The 17,119-nt window shown below is 39.8% G+C and overlaps 1 protein-coding gene across 1 annotated transcript in view; it reads right to left on the minus strand.

Annotated features, from left to right (window-relative positions):
- Positions 1-11,585, minus strand: part of CPB2 (carboxypeptidase B2) — a 46,075-nt gene extending 34,490 nt beyond the window's left edge. Inside the window, exon 1 of the mRNA XM_082365580.1 lies at positions 11,323-11,585. Within this exon, the coding sequence (XP_082221706.1) occupies positions 11,323-11,402 (80 nt within the window). The 5' untranslated portion in view covers positions 11,403-11,585. The remainder of the gene's footprint in view (positions 1-11,322) is intronic.
- Between the last annotated feature and the right edge of the window lie 5,534 nt (positions 11,586-17,119).

The raw sequence follows: 17,119 nt of genomic DNA on the forward strand, positions 1-17,119 counted from the left end.
TATGTACCAGATGAAGGCACAAGATAAAACCCCAGAAAAACAACTAAATGAAGTGGAGATAGGCAACCTTCCAGAAAAAGAATTCAGAGTAATGATAGTGAAGATGATCCAGGACCTCGGAAAAAGAATGGAGGCAAAGATCGAGAAGATGCAAGAAATGTTTAACAAAGACCTAGAAGAATTAAAGAACAAACAGAGATGAACAATACAATAACTCAAATGAAAAACACACTAGAAGGAATCAATAGCAGAATAACTGAGGCAGAAGAACGGATAAGTGACCTGGAGGACAGAATGGTGGAATTCACTTCTGTGGAACAGAATAAAGAAAAAAGAATGAAAAGAAATGAAGACAGCCTAAGAGACCTCTGGGACAACATTAAACGCAACAATATTCGTATTATAGGGGTCCCAGAAGGAGAAGAGAGAGAGAAAGGACCTGAGAAAACATTTGAAGAGATTATAGTCAAAAACTTCCCTAATATGGGAATGGAAATAACCACCCAAGTCCAGGAAGCGCAGACAGTCCCACACAGGATGAACCCAAGGAGAAACATGCCGAGACACATAGTAATCAAATTGGTAAAAACGAAAGACAAAGAAAAATTATTGAAAGCAGCAAGGGAAAAACGACAAATAACATACAAGGGAACTCCCTTAACGTTAACAGCTGATTTCTCAGCAGAAACTCTACAAGCCAGAAAGGAGTGGCATGATATACTTAAAGTGATGAAAGGGAAGAACCTACAACCAAGATTACTCGACCCAGCAAGGATCTCATTCAGATTCGATGGAGAAATCAAAAGCTTTACAGACAAGCAAAAGCTAAGCGAATTCAGCACCACCAAACCAGCTCTACAGCAAATGCTAAAGGAACTTCTCTAAGTGGGAAACACAAGAGAAGAAAAGCACCTACAAAAACAAACCCAAAACAATTAAGAAAATGGTAATAGGAACATACATATTGACAATTACCTTAAACATGAATGGATTAAATGCTCCAACCAAAAGACATAGGCTCGTTGAATGGATACAAAAACAAGACCCATTTATATGCTGTCTACAAGAGACCCACTTCAGACCTAGGGACACATACAGACTGAAAGTGAAGGGATGGAAAAAGATATTCCATGCAAGTGGAAATCAAAAGAAAGCTGGAGTAGCAATGATCATATCAGATAAAATAGACTTTAAAATAAAGAATGTTACAAGAGACAAGGAAGGACACTACTTAATGATCAAGGGATCAATCCAAGAAGAAGATATAACAATTATAAATATATATGTACCCAATATAGGAGCACCTCAATACATAAGGCAACTGCTAACAGCTATAAAAGAGGAAATCGACAGTAACACAATAATAGTAGGGGTCTTTAACACCCCACTTACACCAGTGGACAGATCATCCAAACAGAAAATAAATAAGGAAACACAAGCTTTAAATGACACAATAGACCAGATAGATTTAAATAATATTTATAGGACATTCCATCCAAAAACAGCAGATTACACTTTCTTCTCAAGTGCACATGGAATATTCTCCAGGATAGATCACATCTTGGGTCACAAATCAAGCCTCAGAAAATTCAGGAAAATTGAAATTGTATCAAGCATCTTTTCTGACCACAACACTATGAGGTTGGAAATCAATTACAGGAAAAAACTGTATAAAACACAAATACATGGAGGCTAAACAGTATGCTACTAAATAACCAAGACATCACTGAAGAAATCAAAGAAGAAATAAAAAAATACATAGAAACAAATGACAATGAAAACACGACGACCCAAAACCTATGGGACACAGCAAAAGCAGTTCTAAGAGAGAAGTTTATAGCAATTCAATCTCACCTCAAGAAACAAGAAAAATCTCAAATAAACAATCTACCCTACACTTAAAACAACTAGAGAAAGAAGAACAAAGAAAACTCAAAGTCAGTAGAAGGAAAGAAATCATAAAGATCAGAGCAGAAATAAATGAAATAGAAACAAAGAAAACAATAGCAAAGATCAATAAAACTAAAAGCTGGTTTTTTGAGAAGATAAACAAAATTGATAAACCCTTAGCCAGACTCATGAAGAAAAAAAGGGAGAGGACGTAACTCAATAAAATTAGAAATGAAAAATGGGAAATCACAACTGACACTGCAGAAATACAAAGGATTATAAGGCATTATAAGAGACTACTACAAACAACTATATGCCAATAAAATGGACAACCACGAAGAAATGGACAAATTCTTGGAAAGGTACTATTTTCCAAGACTGAACCAGGAAGAATTAGAAAATATAAACAGACCTAACACAAGTAACGAAATTGAAACCGTAATTTAAAATTTTCCAACAAACAAAAGTCCAGGACCAGATGGCTTCACAGGCAAATTCTATCAAACATTTAGAGAAGAGCTAACACCGATCTTTCTCAAATTCTTCCAGAAAATTGCTGAGGGAGAAACACTCCAAAATTCATTCTATGAAGCCACCATCACCCTGATACCAAAACCAGAAAAAGATATCACAAAAAAAGAAAATTATAGACCAATATCACTGATGAACAGAGATGCAAAATCCTGAACAAAATACTAGCAAACAGAATCCAACAACACATAAAAAGGATCATACACCATGATCAAGTGGGATTTATCCCAGGGATGCAAGGATTCTTCAATATACGCAAATCAATCAATGCACACTAACAAATTAAGGAGTAAAACCCATATGAAAACCACATGATCATCTCAATAGATGCAGAAAAAGCTTTTGAGAAAATTCAACACCCACTTATGATAAAAACTCTCCAGAAAATGGGCACAGAGGGAACCTACCTCAACATAATAAGGCCATATATGACAAACCCACAGCAAGCATCATACTCAATGGTGAAAAACTGAAAGCATTTCCACTAGGATCAGGAACGAGACAAGGATGTCCACTCTCACCACTCTTATTCAACAGAGTTTTGGAAGTCCTGGCCATGGCAATCAGAGAAGAAAAAGAAAGAAAAGGAATACAAATTGGAAAAGAAGAAGTAAAGCTGTCACTATTTACCGATGACATGATACTATACATAGAAAATCCTAAAGATGCCACCAGAAAACTACTAGAGCTAATCAATGAATTTGGTAAAGTTGCAGGATACAAAATTAATGCACAGAAATCTCTGGCATTCCTATACACCAACAAGAAAAAATCAGAAAGAGAAATTAAGGAAACACTCCACTTATCATTGCAACAAAAAGAATAAAATACCTAGGAATAAACCTGCCTAAGGAGGCAAAAGACTTGTACTCAGAAAACTAGAAAACACTGATGAAAGAAATCAAAGATGACATAAACAGATGGAGAAATATACCATGTTCTTGGACTGGAAGAGTCATTTTTGTGAAAATGACTATACTACCCAAAGCAATCTACAGATCCAATGCAATCCCTATCAAACTACCAATGGCATTTCTTCACAGAATTAGAGCAAAAAATCTTACAATTCATATGGAAACACAAAAGACCCCAAATAGCCAAAGCAATCTTGAGAAAGAAAATGGAGTTGGAGGAGTCAGGCTCCCTGACTTCAAACTATACCACAAAGTTACAGTAATCAAGACAGTGTGGTACTGGCACAAAAACAGAAATACAGATCAATGGTACAGGATAGAATGGCCAGAGATAAACCCACGCACATATGGGCACCTAATTTATGACAAAGGAGGCAAGAACATACAATGGAGAAAAGACAGCCTCTTCAATAAGTGGTGCTGGGAAAACTGGACAGCTACATGTAAAAGAATGAAATTAGAACACTACCTAACACCATACACAAAAGTAAACTCCAAATGGATTAAATAAAGCCTTAAATGTAAGACCAGACAATATAAAACTTTTAGAGGAAAACATAGGAATAACACTCTGACATAAATCACAGCAAGATCTTTTTTGACCCACCTCCTAGAGTAACAGAAATAAAAGCAAAAATAAACAAATGGGACTTAATTAAACCTAAAACCTTTTGCACAGCAAAGGAAACCATAAACAAGACAAAAAGACAACCCTCAGAATGGGAGAAAGTATTTGCAAAGGAAACAACAGACAAAGGATTAATCTCCAAAATATACAAACAGCTCATGGAGCTCAATATCAAAAAAACAAACAATCCAGTTAAAAAATGGGCAGAAGACCTAAATAGACATTTCAGCAAGGAAGACATACAGATGGCCAAGAGGCACATGAAAAGATGCTCAACATCGCTAATTATTATAGAAATGCAAATCAAAACTACAATGAGGTATCACCTCACACCAGTCAGAATAGCCATTATCAAAAAAGCTAGAAACAATAAATGCTGGAAAGGGTGTGGTGAAAAGGGAACCCTCCTGCACTGTTGGTGGGAATGTAAATTGATACAACCACTATGGAAAACAGTACGGAGGTTCCTTAAAAACCTAAAAATAGAACTACCATATGACCCAGCAATCCCACTACTGGGCATATACCCTGAGAAAACCATAATTCAAAAAGAGACATGTACCACAGTGTTCATTGTAGCACTATTTACAATAGCCAGGACATGGAACCGATCTAAGTGTCCATCGACAGACGAATGGATAAAGAAGATGTGGCACATATATACAATGGAATATTAGCCATAAAAAGAAACACAATTGAGTTATTTGTAGTGAGGTGGATGGACCTAGAGTCTGTCATACAGAGGGAAGTAAGTCAGAAAGAGAAAAACAAATACCATATGCTAACGCATATATATGGAATCTAAAAAGAAAAAAAAAATGGTACTGATAAACCTAGTGGCAGGGCATAGAGGTAGGCATAGAGAATGGACTTGACGACATGGGGTGGGAGGGCGAAGCTGGTGCGAAGTGAGAGTAGCATTGACGTATATACACTATCGAATGTAAAATAGTTGGCTAGTGGGAAGCAGCAGCATAGCACAGGGAGATCAGCTCGGTGCTTTGCGAGGACCTAGAGGGGTGGGATAGGGAGGATGGGAGGGAGGCTCAAGAGGGAGGATATATGGGGACCTGTGTATGCATATGGCTGATTCGCTTTGTTGTGCAATAGAAACTAACACGGTATTGTGAAGCAATTATACTCCAATAAAGATCTATTTTTAAAAAATGGATAATCAACAAGGACCTGCTGTATAGCACAGGGAACTCTGCTCAATATTATGTAACAACCTAAATGGGAAAAGAATTTGAAAAAGAATAGATACATGTATATGTATAACTGAATCACTTTGCTGTACACCTGAAACTAACACAGCATTGCTAGTCAATTATACTCCAATATAAAATAAAAAGTTAAAAAAAATAGAGGCTGAATTTCAATTCCGCATAAAGGAAATTTTGTGTTGACTAGAAGATAAGATGCTTGGGCGCTTTTCAAATGTATTAGAAGACAAGAAAGTAACAAAGTTAGTCAACAGAAGGAGAAAAAATGTAAAGGTAAAAAATGTGTTATCTAAATGGGTCTCTTTCTTAACGCGAAAAAAATTAAGGAAATATAAAAAATAAATTAGGAAATGTGGAGGAGTAAAATTATGGGGATATAAATTTACCATAAAATATATTAATATGTCCAAGTTCAAATTGTGGTGAGCTGGACTCTTCCTATCTCAAGTTTGACAAAAGTGCCAACACAACAGAATCAGATAATGAGATGGGGTCAGTCAGAGGCTATGCAGCCCAGGCACAGAAACTGGTTTTAACCACACAGGCTAGTTGGGTTTTATCAACAGGATGCTGCAAAGGCCCACAACAAAACCAGACTGAACCAGCTAGATCCTAGAGGGCAAAATAGGCTAAAGGTCACTGCTTTCCTGAACTTGATTTATCTCTGTGTTTGTTTCAAAAGTACCTGGTGTTCGGCAGAGATGTTTTGCAGCTGTACTTTGAGAGATATACAACGGTCAACCGCCCCGAACTGGCTCTGACTTGACCACAGGAACACACCTACGTAGATGAAACCTGGAGGTGTCAGGGAATGCGCTTTGCTTCATCACCATGCTTAGATCTCCGCCCTCAGGGGGGATTTGTACTCTGCTGGCACAATTTGTGCCGTGTGCAAAGGAGCATGGACGACTGCGCATGCCTGGCTGCCCCTGGAAGTCTCCGCCCCCTTCCTCTAGCCCTGATGACCTCTCTGCCTCCTAACCCTTAAAATTCCCTTACTGCTCTCCCTTCTGGGAGAAGATGCCTTTAGAGCTCGAGCTCCCCTTCTCCATTCTCTGGCCATTGACTAAAAGCCTGTCTTGCATGACCAAACAGTTTCATCATTGGCAGCACAAACCTGAGCCGGAAAGAGCTCCCTGACCCAGCCAGGGGGACTTCGGTTCAGCCGGGGCCCCAAGAGGGGGGCGCCTCACATCTCATTCGGTAACAAGATCACCTTATGTAGAGCTTACCATTTTTTCAAATCAGTTTCCTGGCTCCGTGCCCCTTAGTCAGAGAGAGGATGTGAAAAGTGGTCAGAGGGGAGACGGGGAGAATTTGTGAGTATATTTCTTTGCATCAAATTGTTGCGATTCTGTGAATCCCCACTCTCCCAAAGGGGATGAAGTTTGGGGATGTTACTTCCTTCAACTCAGCCTAGTGGGGAGGAGGATGGGTGAGTCTAAGCATGTTTCCTCAAGTTTACTGACACAAGCACTGATGCCTGACTTGCTCCTGAGAAAGCTAAACCTGCATGGGCTGGCCTCCAGTTGACTAGATTAGCCATTAATATCAGAAGAAAAGGCACTTCATGTTATGTATTCGTTATGGCTCAGATGCCGTCCAATAGCGCCACCTAAAGGGGTGGAGAGCTCACAGCAGCAAGAACCTGGAGGTGAAGGCAAAATTCTTAGAAGGAAAGATGGGAGTCACAAGTGGCTATGTAGAAACAGCTGCCTCTATCCTGGTCTGCAGAATTCCCCAGCAAGGGAATCTCAGAAATCTCTAAGAAGTTAACACCCACGAAAAGGACTAATGAGAAAAGGAGTCAGGTGTGTGTGTGTGTGGAGAGGGGTGAGGAGTTGTTTTCCTACAAAGACTGAGATATTTGAATAATGCCTTGGTTGGAGTAGACATTCTAGTTTCTGAATTGAGGTTTGCATTTCAACATGACCCAAGGACCACCAATTACTTAAGAGTGGGCTAAAAAGCCATAGAATTTTCTAACTTTCCGTGCAAGGGCGGGGAAAGATTACTCTGCCACATAGAATATATTGGGTCAATGGGAGATGAAAAATAAAGGCGTGGGGTTTTTTTGTTTGTTTTAATTTTTATTGGAGTAAAGTTGATTTACAATGTTGTGTTAGTTTCAGGTGTACAGCAAAGTGAATCAGTTATATATATACATATATCCACTCTTTTTTAGATTCTTTTTCTATATAGGTCATTACAGAGTATTGAGTAGACTTCCCTGTGCTACACAGTAGGTCCTTATTAGTTATCTATTTTATATATAGTAGTGTGTATATGTCAATCTCAATTTCCCAATTTATCCCTCCCCCTCCCCCCCCATAAGTTTGTTTTCTATATCTGTATCTATTTCTGTTTTGTAAAGATGTGTTTTGACCGATGACTCTGAAGGGATAGTTACAGATGTAACCAATAACCATTTAGGGAAAAAAAAAGGCTTGCACCAAAAATAAAGTTAAAAATACAAGCACAGTGAAATAACAGGTCACTTTACACAAAAAGTAAAACGAGGCTCAAGGAGGGCTCAAATTGTTCAAGACTGCGTGACTCGTAAGTAGCAGACCTGAGGTTTCAACTCAACTCTCCAGCTCCTGTGCTTTTAATACCTAGGCAACATTTCCTCTGCTGCTTCCCCTCTAAGAATAGGATTGTGCTCCTCAAGGTCTGTTCCCTGCTTGGTTTACAGGGATGATTCACACTCGCCATAGCTCTGAAAGATTATTTTTGAATTTAAAAAGCTGGTGAGATGGCTCTGAACAATGGAATATAGCCCAAGGCTGCAATTTTGTTTCATGCATTACAGCATTTTAAAGCCACTAGTGTGCCCTGTTCTGTAAGATGAAAATAATATATCAGTAGGAGCTAAGTGAAAGAGAACAAGCTGGTCTCCAGGTGGCAGACAGTATATGAAGTCAACAAAAGGAAGACTTCCTGTGGTCTATTAATAATTCAAAGGCCTCCCCCACTCTCCTCAAGCCTCCTCCACTCTCCAACTCCTTTTCCTTCTTTTCTTCCTATTTCATCTTCTTTCCAAATAAATAGCCTCAGCTGACTGGCCACACAGGTGATCAGAGCACAATGCAATTAATGACTGTTTACAAGATTCTTGCTAGTATTTTATTTTTACCCTTTATAGTGTCTGGCCTTTAAAATCAAGTGAACATGGAGACTTTTGGGGGGGGGGCTTTCTCTTTGACATATGATATTTATGCCTTTAAAACTTTTTTGTTTTCATTCCAGAGCATTTTACTGATGAGATTTATCAAAATGCAACTGCAGATCAGCCATTGATTGTCTGAACACAAAGTGCTATTAGGAAAATGATCATGACAAGAAAAAAATAACAAAGAGCAGCTTTAAAAAAAGCCAGACCCGGGCTTCCCTGGTGGCGCAGTGGTTAAGAATCTGCCTGCCAATGCAGGGGACACGGGTTCGAGCCCTGGTCCGGGAAGATCCCACATGCCGCGGAGCAGCTGGGCCCGTGAGCCACAATTACTGAGCCTGCGCGTCTGGAGCCTGTGCTCCGCAACAAGAGAGGCCGCGATAGTGAGAGGCCCGCGCACCGCGATGAAGAGTGGCCCCCGCTTGCTGCAGCTAGAGAAAGCCCTCGCACAGAAACGAAAACCCAACACAGACAAATAAATAAATAACAATTAAAGGTGCTAATAATTAAAAAAAAAAAAAGCCAGACCTTTAGCTCTTTTTAGGACGGGTTATATTTTTTACCCCCAGAAATAATTCATCAAAGTCTGTCGCCCTGAATAAAATTAGATTTTTCTTTTAGCTTTGGTAATAGGCAATTCGTGGAAAAACAATGCTCAGAAACATTTGGTAAAAAATATATATATATATATTTTTACTCACAAAAAGCAGAGTTTGCGATTTTATTTCTAGTGGAAGAATGGGACCCAGGAATCAGATATGCATCTGCCCACAAAGCTGCAGTTCCCCTCCCCCAGTACATGGGGACCATTACGATAGCTACAAAGTATTAAATATTTTCAACATGATATTATTTGATTAAAATACAGTCATAGTCTCACCCCTCTCTTCAAGCATAGGTATCGATCAGACTTCAAAGCATATGCTGAAGCAAAACATAGTAAGAAGAGCCATGCATGAGGGAATTTTTCTCATTCATTTCTTACTATTTTCTTTCTGTGTATTTCCTTTATTTGCGTAACGTCTAGTCCCACTGAACTGTTATAAGCTTATTCGTTTTGCAGCAACATGGTCAAGCTTTGTTATATCTTGCTAGTGGTTGTCTTATCAAGGATTTTAGTTTACTATATGATGCAGATGGTGGTCTGTAGGTGAGCCTGCTGACCTCTGCCACAGCCAGCTGTGACAATGCCTGTGCCAGGCTGCCGCTGAGGCCACCTTTAGACCTGCCGTAGCGAGGACCTTGAGACCGGACTTGTAGCCCCGGCCTCTCTTCCAGGTTACCTTCCAGACTGCCTGTCTCTGCCAATTCACTGTGACTAAATCTGACCTCCCTTCAAATTGGCTCTCTTCCTAATTTCTATAATTTTTAGAGGCAGTGAAAAGAGTAGAAATGAGGTGAAAATGGGGTTGAATACAAACTCAACATTTGCTGTTTGATTTGAAGCCAGTGTTATTTTCCCTGAGGCTTATTTTCCTCCTCTGTAAAATGTCAGTAAAAAAGAATGGAGGATTGTGGGCACTTAACAGGTTAACATTTCTAAGCGCCTATCCCAGTGCCTGGGACAACACAGATGCTAAATAATCACTCACTTCCTCCCCTTTCCCTCTCTGGCAATGACACTGCCATTGCCTACAGTGTCCAGGTTGGACTTGTTGAGAGCAGTTTTTCTCCTTCCCTCTCCTTTACCCTTAATTAAAGCCAACTGCCAAGTAATTGGATATTAGAACTAGCAAGAACCTTAGAAATTATAGCCATCTGATTTATTGACAATACATAGAGACATAAGTCACCAATTCTCCTAGCAATTTGACTCCCATGTCAATTTCAATAACAATCATTTGGTGATGAAATTTGTTACTTGATACTTGGCGATTATATTCAACAAAAAAGAATCAACCAACTATACTTAGTTTAGTAATGATGGGCAAACACAGCTTCCGACTCACAAGTCAAACTTTTTTTGTGGCCGCGCTGTGCAGCTTGTGGGATCTTAGTTCCCCGACTGGGGATTGAACTCGGGCCCTCGGCAGTGAAAGTGCCGAGTCCTAACCACTGGACCGCCAGGAAATTCCCAAACTCTATTTTCTTAAGTGCTGTCCTATGGCTCTTTATGACTCAGTTTCTTTGGCAGAATTTTCCCTGCCCCTGGTTTGTCCCTTCCCTCTTTGCCATTCACTGAGGAGAGGAATACATCTCAGAGGCAACTGGAGGAGAAAAGGATCATAGAAAAAAACAACAGGAAAAAAAGGTAATTCCAAAGGAAACAATATCAATTTTGAAAAGCCTAAAAGTTGACTAATCAATTACAATAATCCATATAGCCTCAAAACTATTTACACCATGTTTTATATATGCTAGGGCATGAGTTTGTTTGTGTTTTGTCAAGTGGTTTATAGTAGAAAATCCTAAGGGATTCACTCTACCAAGCAAAATAAGAACTAGATATGTTCATGTGTGTGTTCTTTATAACACAACTATTCTTCCTTTCCTATTCCATGCTGAACACCCATCACAACCCAAACCTCCTGTTTGATACCTTTATCCTCTTCTCCCTCCCATGTTCTATGTACAAGAAAAAAATAAATTATCCATAGTCAGTGCATAGTATATGCGAAGACAAGAAAAACATAAATCACGTGAAGTGTTAAGGTGTAAATAATTACATATTTTAAAAAGTCAAGAGTCTATTTCTTTAATTTTCATAACTACTGAATATGCATATCATCCAGAGTTTTCTCAGTAATAAAACTAGAGCCAGAAAAGAAAAAAAGACCCTAGATCTAGTGAGATCCTTATTATACTGACATCTACGATTTGGAAGGGCAACATGGAAAGTTTCAGAAAGAGCTGACCTTCAGACTTGAATGTTTTGCTCCCCAGTCCAATGCACTGACTGGATTCCATGAGGGGCAAACAAGTGGGGGAAAAGACCCACCACCATCTAGGATTCTAGCGGGTTACCTCTGAAATGCGAAGGCATGCTGCTCACAGAACAGGATGGTGGCCACAAGGACTCCAAAGCTATAAAGCTTCATCCCCATAGCGATTTGTTATAAAACAAAACTCTCTGAAGAGAAGGGTCCAGATAGCTGATTACTTAAGAGCCTTCTTTACACACTGGTTAAAATATAATGGCATGTTCCCTGTCGTTTCCATGCTCAATCGACTCGCTTCCATTCCCACCCTCAAAAAGAAAGTATGATGAGAGTTGTTATTCTCATTGTAGACTATCTAGAAAATATTTAACTCTTCAGGGAAGATGAAGCCAAGAATAAAAGGATAGTAATAGAGTGGAAACGTGTCTTGTTTGTTGAAGAACCATAGCCATAGTGTATTGACCCATGGATCTCAGCCCATGCTGAGGAAGGTCTCCTGTGGAGTACTAACTCATTAGGTCTTCCCTTGCTTTTCTCTTTTTCAACATTTTCAACTTAGATGAAGACATAAAAGGTGAGTTTTTCAAATTTATGGCTGAGAAGGAGAGCTTATGTGAAGGATTATAGGATCTCCATTCAAAGAGAGTTTTCCTTGTCCATGTGGAATGATGGGTCCACCCATAAAAGAATAGGAATGCTATGTGTGGGGAGCTCTTTCGAGAAGTAAAAAAATCAGGTCATTGTGAATCATGTTTATTTAGGGAAGGTCACCATAACAGCCATAACACCATAACAGTCTAAATCAAAGCCCACCACACGTCATTCTGAAGGTAGCACCATATAACATTTTGTCTGGTGTGAGGCCACATCTAACCTCTGTAAGTGAAGGGACCCTGGTCCCCTCCCTGCATTCCCACTGGTAAGTGCATTTGAATGCCCTTGAGGTCAGGGCAGGCAAATGTGCAAAATAAATCATCCTCCCTTCAGTGGACTTCTGAGAAGGAAAGGGTTGAGAGTTCAAACCTCTCTCTGGGATTCAAAGGTATTGAAACATATTTAATGGATCGAGGTGACCGCCACTGAAACTACTGGGTTGGCCAGAAAGCTTGTTCATGTTTTTCCATTCCATAACACCTTATGGAAAAACCCGAACGAGCTTTCTGGCCAACGCAATACATTTTATATAAGAAAGGAGACAAAGAAAATACATGCGTTTCTGCTCGTTTGTGGAGAAAGAAACACAGGAAAGATAGACCAGAAATCAATGAGACAGGTTACCTCCAGCAGGTGAGTGAAAAACAGTGGGAATAAGAAGGGGGTAGAAGAGGGAATAAGAACCGGGTAGAAGAGATGGGGGGAGGGACATTTCTTCGAGTAAAACTTTTTGAATACCTCTGAATTTTAGAACCATGTTAATTTTTCATATACTCAAAACAAGCAGTCAAGTAAATAAAATGAATACAAACCAAACCAAATGAATGTAATTTTGTTTCAAATAAATAACATAACCACACTGAAGTGGAGAGGGGGAAAAACTAACCAAAGTGAACTTTTTTAACACAAAAAGTAACTTTAAAATAACTTTAAAATTACAAAAAGTAATTTTAAAGTAACAGTTAAAATTTATTGACAAACTTTATCAGCTTTTGTGCTAATTATTTTGTATCCTATGGTTTTCCCTCTGGATTTAAAACCATTTCTTCTTGCTGAAGCAATCTTTTAAAGGCTCCTTTAGTTAAGATCCAACGGTGGTAAATTCTATTATGCTCTGTATATCTAACAATAACTTTATTCGGCCATCACTTTCAAAGACTAGTTTAGTTGAATGTAATATTCTAATGTGACAGGTCTTCTGTTGTGTTTTGGCATCTACTGTTGTGTGGTTGAAATTGGCCATCCAGGAACTGTTGTTTCCCAGCAGGTCAGCTGTCCTTTCTATTCAATGTCTTTTAAGGGATTATCTTTATTTTTGATGCTCCTCAGATCCATTACTCTGGTATAGATGTGGAATTATTTTTAATTATCTTGCTTGGTACACAGAATGTAGTTTTGATCTGAGGATTTAGATATTTCTTCAGTTTTGGAAACTCACTTTATTGTTTCCTCAGCTGTTGGATGGATCTCTGCTAGTCCCTTTGGAGATCCTTGATCTGCCCTCCATGTCTTGTAACTGTCCTTTCATGTTTTTAAAAACCATAACCTTTGTCTCTGTAAGCTGAGTTCTGGGTGCGTTTCTCAGCATTATCTTCAAATACACTAATTCATTCTTTGTGTCTTGTTTAGACTACATAGTCAGTTGAGGTGGGTATTTTTTTGTTATTGTTTCAGTAACTATATAAATATTTTCCAACATTTGCAACTGGCACTTTTTCACATTTATCCATGTTGTTTTCATATCCATATTTTAAAATATCATTTAAAATATTTTATTGTTTCATTTTTTATGAGTATTGTTTCTTCAGAGCTCTTGCCGAGAATCCTCAGAACACTTATTTTTAAAGTCTGTGCCAGGCTGCTCTAGAAGTTTAATTGTATTTGGGCTTATTTTATGCACTGAGCTTTGGTTTTATTGGCTGCCTTTCTCAGCATTTGATTTCTTCTGTGATTTGGAACCTGGGTTTGTAAGCTCATTGGGAAGCCTTTTGTTTTCCTTTTCTATCTTTCTACCTCTTCGCTCACTTCTCTCCATTTTGCACAAGGCTTCAAGCAGCCCCTGGGCTTCCAGTCCAGAACGTTGTCTTATTCTGGTTTTCAGAGTTTCTATGCCATGATAACACTGTGGCCTCCAAAGATCCAGTCACCAGTCAGATGACTTGACTTAGTTACTGGTTTAGTTATTTCTGGTTTAGTTACTCCTTTGTCTCCTACAGACCAGCAGCTATTATAAACCAGTCCTAGGCAGCAGTGGGCAGTGTCTTTTCAAAATTGAGATACATACAATGAAATGCACAGGTATTAAGTACACAGCTAGATGAGTTCCAAAAATATGTATACTTGAGTATCCCACGCTTCTATCCAGGTATAGAGAATTTTCATCACTCCAGAAAATTTCTGCATGTCCCTTCCAATCAGGTCCCCCCAACTCCAACAGCAGCTGCTCTGATTTTATTACCACAGATTAATTTTGCCTGATCTAGAACTTCACATGTCATCCTAGTCAGTTCGGGCTACTAAAACAAAAATACCATAGCCTGGGTGGCTTAAACAACAAATACTTATTTCTCACAGTTCTGGAAGGTGAGGAGTCCAAGATCAAGGCACAGATTCAATATCTGGTGAGGACCTGTTTCCTGGTGCAAAGATAGCCCCCTTCTTACTGTAGCCTCACATGGCAGAAAGAAAGCTGGAGAGCTCTCTGGGGTCTCTTTTATAAGGGCACTAATCCCATTCATGAGGGATCCACCATCACGACTTAATCACCTCCTAAGGGCCCCACTTCCAAATATCATCACATTGGGGATTAGGTTCCAACAAATAAATGAGGGGCAGGTGGGGTGGAGGACACAAACATTTAGTCCACAGCATATAACATGTACTCTTTTGTGTCAGGCATTTTTTACTCAGCATGTTTTTTTTTTTTTAATTTTCTTTAATTTTTATTTTTGGCTGCATTGGGTCTTTGTTGCTGCACACAGGCTTTCTCTAGTTGCGGTGAGGGGGGCTACTCTTTGTTGCCGTGCACGGGCTTCTCATTGCAGTGGCTTCTCATGCAGAGCATGGGCTCTAGACATGCAGGCTTCAGTAGTTGTGGCACATGGGCGAACCCGTTACCCCTGTACTGGCAGGCGGATTCTTAACCACTGCACCACCAGGGAAGCCCAGTATGTTTTTAAAATTCTTTCATGTTGCTGCATATGCCAGCAATTCATTCCTATTTATTGCTGAGTAATATAATACTATTTTTTTATCCATTATCCTATTAATGAACATCTGGGATGTTTTCAGTTTGGGACCACTATGAATAGAGCTGCTATGAATATACTTTCACAAGGCTTTTTTGATGGACAAACATTTTTGTTTCTCTTGGGTAGATATCTAAGAATGGAATTGCTAGGTCATGGAGATATTTAGTTTTATAAGCAACTCCTGTACCTTTTCTTTCAAGGTGGTTGTATCATTTTACACGCCCACCAACAATATATTAGAGTTCTAGTTGGTCCACATCCTTGTTATCTGATGCAGTCTTTTTCATTTTAGCCCTTCTAGTAAGTGTATGGTGGTGTCTAATTTGGTTTTCATTTAAATTTCTGAGATGGCTAATAATGTTGAGAACCTTTTCTGTGCTAATTGGCCATAAGTATATGTGTGTGTATGTATGTTCCAATTGTTTGCCTGATTTTTAATCAGATGGTTTGTCTTATTACTGATTTGTAGGAGGTATTTATATACTCTGGACATCTATATGACACAATAAAAGGCAAAATTACAGATACAGAAAATAGGTTAGTTGTTGCCAGGGCCTGGGGCTGGGGAGGAAGGGATTAACCTACAAAGAGGTACAGGAGAGATTTTTGGAGTGGTGGGAAAATTCTGTTTTGATTGTGGTGGCAGTTACACTGTGAACAGGCAAAATTCCTCAAACTGAACTCATAAGTTGAATTTATTGCATGAAGAGAGAGAGAGAGAGAAGAACACAACAGCTTGATCAGATGGACGCCACCCTGGCTCACAGGCAAATCTCTTAGCTTCTCGGAAGTGCAGTTTCCCCTGCAGAAAAATGAGGTTAATGATAACCTACCTCTGAGGGCTGTTGTGGGAATTCAATGGGATAGCAGCTGAAAGTGACTGGCTAAACAGGTGTTCAGTATGTCCCATTCATTAAAAAAAAAGATAAACCAGGAAGGGAGCTGAGAGGGGCCAATGTGTTCTCTTCCCGGAGGCTTACCCAAGTCAGGTGACCTTGGTGACAGCTGTCCTCTCCTTCTGCTGCTCCCAAAGAGTTAGCGGATGAGTCACTGCCCCAGAAGCCAATCTGGTCCTGGGGGATCGATCTCACTGAATCATGCCCCCTGGGGACCAGCTAATTTGTACATTTGCTCTCCAGTCAATTTGGAACATTAGGTGGCAAAAATAATATGGCAAGAGTTTCTTCAAGAGCCGTAACCCTCTGCCTTTATTAAGACGGTGCCTAAAAAGATAACCTCCCCTGTGAATAGTGGCTGCTTTGCCTTCTCTCAATTGGAGCGGGCTGAGAAGGGCAACGCCACCGTGATCTGGACTGGCCGGGACTTGGATATGCAGCTCAGGCTTACCGTTAGGTAAGCGCTGAGAGAGTCAGTCAATTTCATAGCATTTTGTCATGAGTTTAGGTGCAGCTCAATTTACAAGTTTTCCTTTCAAAATCTTTCAGCCATTAAAGCTGCATAATCTTGGGAGGTTCGGAGGACACATAATTGATAAATGTGTTTTCCCTCCACACACTCTCTCTCATGTTTATTCATGCAGAGCAAAGCAGTTTTAGAATTTGCACAAAGGGTTGGTGTATCCAGCCCCCTGTGTTTCTGAGGGGGGAGGCAAGATGATGCCATCTTGGGAGTCATTGAAGAGGGGGATTTGAGGCTCGAAGACAGAGAACTCCAAGCCAGGTTCTCATGCCCTCGTTTTGGCTACAAATACTAAGCCTGGGAGTCATGGCACCAGGAAGGTTACTAGGCACCCAGAGAGGCAAATGCTTGTTGGCTGGATGGTTAAATTGTGAAGAAAGCAGGGTTCGTCCTTGAAGCACTTCCATCCCTTCATTCCCCGTTTCTAACCATTACTCCCTCTTACCAGTCTATCCGCTTTTTAAGATGCTCCACCCAGGCCGCCCCTTTGAAGAGCACCCCAGGCTGTATCCCATTGGTTCTCAAACTTGACTGGTAATTAGAGTCACCTGCGCATCT

Source organism: Balaenoptera borealis (genome assembly GCF_965194805.1).
Source record: "Balaenoptera borealis genome assembly, chromosome: 18".
NCBI lineage: Eukaryota > Metazoa > Chordata > Mammalia > Artiodactyla > Balaenopteridae > Balaenoptera > Balaenoptera borealis.